This window comes from Oryzias melastigma, linkage group LG23 (genome assembly GCF_002922805.2).
Source record: "Oryzias melastigma strain HK-1 linkage group LG23, ASM292280v2, whole genome shotgun sequence".
Classification (NCBI taxonomy): domain Eukaryota; kingdom Metazoa; phylum Chordata; class Actinopteri; order Beloniformes; family Adrianichthyidae; genus Oryzias; species Oryzias melastigma.
In genome coordinates this window covers 10042322-10050239 of record NC_050534.1, presented here as the reverse complement: position 1 = coordinate 10050239, position 7918 = coordinate 10042322, and the positions used below count along the sequence as shown (strand labels likewise).

Genomic DNA, 7918 nt, shown 5'->3' with positions numbered 1-7918 from the left:
TTTTGTCTTAACACTGTCCAATACCTTCACTTTTCCCTTAACCAACCTTTAACATTTTGTTCAAATTTTACAATTTTATAATTTTTTTTTAGTAAATTAAAGCCATCTCAAATATCTTCCCTTATTTCAACACGTATTTGCAACACAAATCCTCTTATTTTCACATTATTATAATTTTTTATTTTATTTTTAGGTTTAAATATTGAAGTTTGTCATTAGAACACTTATGAGTCTTTTTGAAAGTGTGAAAGTTATTATTTAATTTACAACACAAGAAATTTGACTCTCTGACAATTCTTTTAAAAAGTTGTGTGAATCTTCTGAATTCGTCTGTTAGCGTCCCTCTGCAGCAGAGCGATCTCTTTCTCCAGTGCCTGGATTTTCGCCACCGTGCTCTGCTCCCTGCGGCCCAGCTCCAAGATTTTGGCGTTCAGACACAAGACTTTGCACCACAAATGATCTTTATCCGTGTCCTCCGCTCTACAGTAGGAGTGCTCATCCACCGAAACGTGGTTCCCGTTGGATGGCGTCCTTCCCTCAGAGAGGCAGACAGTTGAGTTTTTCTCGAAAAAAGAAGCCGCTGTGTCTGTTAAGTCTGCGTCCTCGGCATCACAACAAAGCTCGTCTACAGCAGAGTCCGCCTGCACTTCAGAATTGAGTTTATTAGAGGGATGCTGCTTTGGATCGGGTCCTGCTAGCATCCTATTGTCCTCCTCTGTTTGGAAAATAATACCGGTTCTCAACACCAGAGGGAGCTCTCCTGTCTCTGAAGGTTCTGGAGAATTCTTTCTTTGAGCTGGTTTCCATGAATTACTCAAAATAAGAGGTGTGCTGCTATAAAAAGACGATTCTTTGGGCTCAATAATAACTTCTGATATATGGGATGCGATTGTAGGGCTTTGTATGTTTGTGTTGAGGTTTTTTTCACCGTCCTACAGCACAAAACATAGAAAAGAGAATCAAAATAGGAACATTAAAAATAATATGACTAAAAATAGACATGCAAGCAAAGAAAAAGTGTCCGATTGTGATTTTATTTACTGAAACTTAAAAAAAATGAGAAGGAAAGTGCATACATTATCAGCTGCAGGAAAAATAGTGGGGATCGCTGTTTGCTTCAAGTACCGGATTCCCCAGCGGATGTCAAAGCAGCTCTGTGTGAAATGCTCACTGCACAGACACTGATGTCGACTTGGAGTCCAGCCTCTCCGGTTCATGTTTCCGACCCATTTCTGGAGCCTGGACTTGTCTTGTAAGGGAAACCTTGAGTGAGGAGGACAATAAAAAGCATAGTCACTTTTTGTGGACACGATTTACAAAAATCCGACAACAAATGCATTATTCAGCTACTGTCTTCTTGAAGTGCCACTCTGATCATTTTTTGGATTTATTTTCAAGTCAATTCTAGTATATATATATATATATATATATATATATATATATATATATATATATATATATATGTCATTTTTAGCTTAAAACTTATGTTGTTTTCTACAACATAGTTTCTGCAGAGCGGCAGGACTGCATCAGAAATTTGTTTAATCTTAATTTTCTTTATCCATCATGAGAAAAATGTCACAAAACCCTGTTTAAAACACAATGTGTAGACGTTTTGGGTCTTTGAAAGTGCATACTTGGTTAATAAAAACACGACAACACGAAGAGGAGCAACGACAGTAGCCATGAAAATTATGTTTACCAACTAAGTAAAGGTTTAAAATGGCAGGAAACATACGGATAAAAGCTAATTCTCTTGAGGTCTTGTCTGGACGAAGTTCCCCCTCGGTTTCTGCAGGCTTTCACGGCACAATAGCGAGGCATTTCTTAGAGGAAGCGACATGAAAACACCTCGGAAGGACGGTCAGTTTAAAAAAGTGCAAAACAGCGTGGAAACGATCACTTCCGGACTTTTTTGTTTTTCAAAAACTTTATTTGTAAATGGCAGGTACAGTACAAAAGTGTTAATACATGTTTTACATTAATAAAAACATAGAAACAAGGAATTAAATTAAATAAAAAATACAAACAAGGAACCGTTTCGTAAAGCTAAATTTGAAAAAAAAAAAAAGATTTAACATTTTAAACAAATTTATGTCAGTAACAGCCCTTTACCAAAAAATAAACAAAAGACGTAACCAGTAGCAATAGTTTTGTAAACTAGGCGAGTAGAGCACCGGACGTTAGCTTTATTTATGTTAAAATACTAATGACATTAAGAATTTCATTAAAAAATACACGTAATACGCTTATAATACGTTATTTTATCAGGGTTATGTAAAAACGGAAGTATGCGGAAGTAACTCTCTTGCTTCGTGTGTATTTTATTTATTTATTTTGTATTCATTGTTCTTTATATTTTTATCACAACTTACAAATATAGAAGAAGATATTCACCACAAATCAACATTTTGTCTTTCTTTTTCCCCTAACTACCCTGGTCTCCATTACATTCGTCCACGTGCGTACAGTTCTAACCAATCAGAGCGCGCTGCCTCGCCCCGGCTGACCAATGGCGTTGAGAGTCGTGGTGTTACGGCTCAGGAATGCATTTCGTCAGTCACCGCTAGCTTTCGTTTCGCATCAGCTGGAGCTTTTGGCGGCTGACCGAGCTATCCTCCGGGCTGTTTTGTCATCTCTTTTACAGGTAAACCGTTTTTAACAAATTGCACAAACTTTTTTGTCTTTATTGGGAAGCACTTAAATAAATAACTGTTAAAGACGCGTTTCTAAGGGTGAAGCTAATGTAGCTTTCCATTAAAATATTACCGGGTTGTTTTGCCGCTAACTGTAAAATTAGCTAGCTTGAAGTAACTATTCTTTTCTTGTCTATCGGTTAGTAATAGTTGGTTTTAAGACGCTTCAAATGAGTTTTCGTTTGTCGCTAATAATCACCGCTTTCTCCTCCCACCTCCAAAAACAGGAAAAGAGGGTCAAAACCACCGAAATGGCTCCAGCTCAGTCGGTGTTTCTGTTAGCCGTGCACGTCCTGCTCATCTCCGAGTTCATTCTGGCTAAGAGGGACTACTATGAGATTCTGGGGGTCCCCAAAGATGCCACCGAGCGCCAGATCAAAAAAGCTTTCCACAAACTGGCTCTGAAGTACCACCCCGACCGGAACAAGGGCCCAGATGCGGAGGCAAAGTTCCGGGAAATAGCTGAGGGTAAGTGGGTTCTTGTGTCAGTGTTGTGCCCCCTCACTAACGCCCGAAAGAGACTGTTCACGCGACAGGCCCTGTATAGTTTCATTTATTGCTTTTTTTTTTTTTAAGAAGAAAATAACGTTAAAGAAAGAAAAAAAATATCAAAAGTGGGACTATTTAGTACCCTGGAACTTAATTCAATTTTGATGGATTATTACTAGTTTTTTTTAATGAAAAATATGACGTCACAACAACAGAGTATTTTGAAGTCACAAAAAAATTAAATAAGGGAAAAAAAGTAATATTGTGAGGAAAAATTCTCAATTTTACAAGAATAAAATGTTAAAATTTTGAGATGAAAAGTACAATTTCAGGAGAATAAAGTGGTACAATTTGAAAATGTTTAACTTTACGAGAACAAACTTTTACATTGATGGGAAATAAATCAAAATTTTATGAAAAAGTTTTTCAGTGTTGGGGAAAATAACCCTAAATATTTATGAAGGAAGTCATAAAATTATGAGGAAAATGTAGTCTTACATGAACAGATATGTGAAAATTTAAAAGGGTTGTATTTTACAAGAATACAGTCAGACAATTAAAAAAAAATAATAAATAAACTTTATGAGAATAGTTGTAGAATTATGAGAAAACAGTTAAATGTTACAGGAATAAAGTCATATTATGGAAAAAAAAAGGTGAAATTTTCACAAGGAAGTCGAACAACTTTGGGGGAAATACAAGAATTAAGTTGTACATTTTTTTAAAAAAGAATGTAAATTTTACAATAAAATGAAATGAGCCAATTATTTTATGAAAAAGTAGATCAATTTGGGGGAAAATGACACTTTAATGAGAAGAAAGTCATAAGATTATGAGGGAAATCAAAAATTTTCAAGAACAAAAATGTAAAATTATGAAAAGGTTGAATTAAAAAAAGCCATATGAATGGTTGTAAAATTATGAAAAAAAAACATGAAGTTTACAAGAGTAAAAAAGTTGTAAAATGAGAAAAAAGTTAAATGTTATGGGAATAAAGTCATAGTATGAAAGTCAATTTTTTACGAGAAAATCGTACAATTTGGGGAAAAGAAAGTTACATTTTACAAAAATTAAATTGAAAAATTGTGAGGGAAAAAGTCAAACTTAAAAGAAATAAGAATTACTATCATAATGAGATAGTTGTATGATTATAAGAAACATTTTACGAGAATTAGGTTGTAAATTTATACTTTAAAAGTCACAATTTTACAAGTAAAAATGTCATGTTTTTAAGACAATGGAACATTCAGCTTTAGAAATGTCTCAACAAAGTAAATCACACACTTTAATTTGTGTTGCAGCCAATTTAGAGAAATCGGATGATCACACTTCAAAAATATTTGCTCAACTTTTTTGGTGTATCTGCACACCTTTTATTTTGAAGGACTTGCAATGTTATTGTTTTCAACGAGGATGACTTTATACTTTAAAAATTACAACTTTTCTAATCAAAAATGTATGAATTTAGTCATATAACTCTTGGATTTTTTTTCCTTTTTAAATAATTGTACAACGTGTCAAGTAAAATTCAGATTTTTTTTCTCCTAATTTTATGACTTTTGACTCTATTTATCCTTTATTGTGGCTCTAATACTTTGTCCTACGTCACCAATTATACAAAGTAAAAGCCTAATAAATATGAAGATTTCCTATGAATCCACTATTTTGATTATGAAAACTTAAAATGTATTTTGAAATACTTTTTTTTTTTTTTTTTTTTTCCAAATAAAAATGTTCCAACAAAATGCATTATGGTCTATATTCAAACTAATAATCACTGAAGTGAAATCATGAAATCCTTTGATAAGATTTTTTCTTCTGAGCCATTTAATTGTTGAATAATTCAGAAAAAAATAAAAAAAATGAAGCTTACTTGAAGTATGTATTTTTTATTTTAGCGTACGAGACGCTTTCGGATGACAAGAGGAGACGAGAGTACGACCAGTTCGGCCACAGCTCGTCCTCGACGGACGGCCCCGGAGGAGAAAGGAGCGGCAGCTACAACTTCAAGCAGCACTACCAATCCTTCAACTTCGACGACATCTTCAAAGACTTCGACACGTTCGGCCAGCAGCGACATCAACACCACTTCCACTCCCACAACCAGGCGCACCAAAAGAGACACTTCGACGGCCACTTCCAGTCCCACCGAGAGGCCATGAACAAGCAGCGCCGCGTGTTCCAGCACTCCGGATTCGGACTTTTCGACGACATGTTCGAGGACTTGGAGAAGATGTTCTCCTTTAACGGGCACGCCTCCAGGACTGAGAGCAGGTTTCAGGGCTCGGCCAAGCAGCACTGCAGGACGGTGACTCAGCGCAGGGGGAACATGGTGACCACCTTCACCGACTGCTCCTGAGAGGACGACTCAGCGCTTTTTTTTTGTTTGTTTGTTTTCAGCAAAACTGAATGCTAATTTATCACTTTGTGGACAATAACGGGGTAGGACCCACCCAACCTGCAAACCAAATGAAGCAAGTTTTACAAATAGACATTTTGGAAATTATTTTGCCTTTTTTTTTGAAAAACAACAACTTTACGGCAATAACCCAGACGATTGTTGCTTGAGCATAAAAATGAGATCATTTAGGTCATTTTGATCACTTTGGGTTTTTCGTGATGGTATAATCCAATAGAATTGGCTCATTTGATGTTAGTGAAGCCATGAGTCCTCCTTTAGTTCTGCTATTATCACCTGCAATTTTTTTTTTCGTTGCCAATTTATAAAAAAACACATTGTTTTAGTTTTTCACTGTTACCTCATTCTTTGAATTCTCCAGAGCTTCGGGGTAGGAAGTCGATCAGTTCAATGACACACACTGAGGTGTTTTGTGATTGTCAGACAGGAAAAAATCATTTGCCAGTGAAGCTAAACGGTCTGAAAAGTTTCCAAACTGATCAAATTGTGCAATACGCAGCAGCACCTTTTGCTGTTCATGTTGCCTGTCATTCAAAAGGCAATGCTGCCATTGTCTAATGTCTGCACTTTATGTATGTGTGCGCGCGTGTGTGTGTTAATAAACTGCATCATGTTTTGAGTGATCAAAAAAAAACTTCATTTTTCTTTATTTTAGCCACAGGTTACTTTAATTTATTCACATAAGAATTTTTCAAATCTGAGTAACTTTGATCTTTATATGAAAGATGATTAGAACAGGTTTTTATTTTGAAAAAAAAAAAAATTTTGGAAAAAAAAAAAACTTGAATCACACACATTGGAAGAAAAAAAATGATATGCAGATGATACCATTGTCTATGTATAGGCACTTATACATACAGTTCAGTGGTAAAGTTTGAGAAACAAACTACATAATCCAACCTTTTTAGTGTTTAACTTAGCACTTTTAAGATGTTAAGGCATTTTTCGCATGATTGAGGACATTAAAAAAATCATTGCATTTCTGAGTGTATATATATATATATATATATATATTTGTTGCTCTGACTATGTTAGGTTGGGGGTATGGGGGGCTATAAGCTAGCAGGAGAGTATACAGAGTTATGGGGAGCACAAAAGGGGGCGGGGTTGCTTCACACCTTTGGTCCCGCCCACAACTCGAGGTGAATTTGTAATGAGCTGCTGCTAAAAAAAAGACCACTGAGAATGCTCTAAAAATATATCAAAAGATGATCGTCTGTGGTCTAAAAGGAAGTGACGTGATCTTACCGATCAGTTACCCGTTACAGATCGGGTAGCTAAAAGTTTCAAACTTATCAAAGTGCAGATGATTTTAATAAATCAATAAGTGTGACTAAAATCAAGTAATGCAATGTATTATTGCAACTAATTATGATCATAAAACATTATTACAAATCACATTTGTTGGTTATTGTTCCGTCTTCGGGCCCAGTTCTCGGTCAGATGGTCGTCCATGAGCACTCCGGTTCCCCTCAGCTTCCTCCTCTGCTTCATCAAGGCTTTTTTGTGCTTCAGGTTCTCAAATCTGAGGAGGATCGATGGTTCATCAGACTCCTCTCTCCCGGGAAGGAGGCGACAGGCCTCGAGTTGGTTGACATCCAGGAAAATTCCTCTAGACATGAGGAAATCCTTCACCTGCTGCTTCAGGGAGCTGCTCTCCGCCTCCGCGGCGGTGGCTGCGCGCGCACCGTCACGCGGTTCAGCCTTCAGGCCGGTGATGACCACCTCGTTCATGATGAAGAATTGCTCCAAGTCGTCCGCGCGTTTCAGGAGTTTGTCGAGCTTGATTTTCTGCTCGTCCCGGGTTCGCTGCAGATCCACTGCGGTCTCAAACCGCAGATCTCCAAACGGCGCCAGCAGCCGCTGGTGTCGCGCATTGGCGTCTGCCACGTCCTCGAGCAGTTCGCCGATGGCCTTTTTAATGTCTTTCAGTTCGTCCAACGTTTCCATGGTCAAGGGTCGCTTTTGGAAATATAGAAACTTAAATTGATGGTGACCGCTGCCAACGTGGTTAATATCGCCAGATAGAGTCAACAGCTTCCAGCACAGGATGCAAACGTCTCGTTCAGATGATCCGGTACGCTGGTATAACATTCCCCCTAGCAACAGTGACTTCCAAGCGGAACGAAAAATAAGTTCCCCCCCTTTTTTTTTACAGTCGGTAACATTTGTTTTTATCTACTGGCTGTAAAATGTGATGTATTTATATTAAATAATTAATTGACAACGTTTCATGTATTTATTAACCATTTTAAGTTTAATATTATAAAGGAAAAAAAGCACATTAGAGCTGCCTTTGAAGGCAGCTACACAT

At 37.0% G+C, this 7918-nt stretch overlaps 2 protein-coding genes across 2 annotated transcripts; one reads left to right on the top strand and one right to left on the bottom strand.

Annotated features, from left to right (window-relative positions):
* Positions 1-81: 81 nt before the first annotated feature.
* LOC112156498 (THAP domain-containing protein 5) lies at positions 82-2357 on the bottom strand. Its single transcript, XM_024288809.2, has 3 exons — positions 1739-2357; positions 1077-1263; positions 82-932 (listed from the first exon to the last, which is right to left on the bottom strand). The coding sequence occupies exons 1-3, from the start codon at positions 1822-1824 to the stop codon at positions 300-302; spliced, it is 906 nt and encodes a 301-aa protein (XP_024144577.1). The 5' UTR covers positions 1825-2357; the 3' UTR covers positions 82-299.
* A 131-nt stretch (positions 2358-2488) lies between these two features.
* Positions 2489-6238, top strand: LOC112157724 (dnaJ homolog subfamily B member 9). The gene is made up of 3 exons (XM_024290669.1): positions 2489-2647; positions 2924-3164; positions 5084-6238. Exons 1-3 carry the CDS (start codon positions 2513-2515, stop codon positions 5542-5544), a joined length of 837 nt encoding a protein of 278 aa, XP_024146437.1. The 5' UTR covers positions 2489-2512; the 3' UTR covers positions 5545-6238.
* The last annotated feature ends 1680 nt before the right edge of the window (positions 6239-7918 follow it).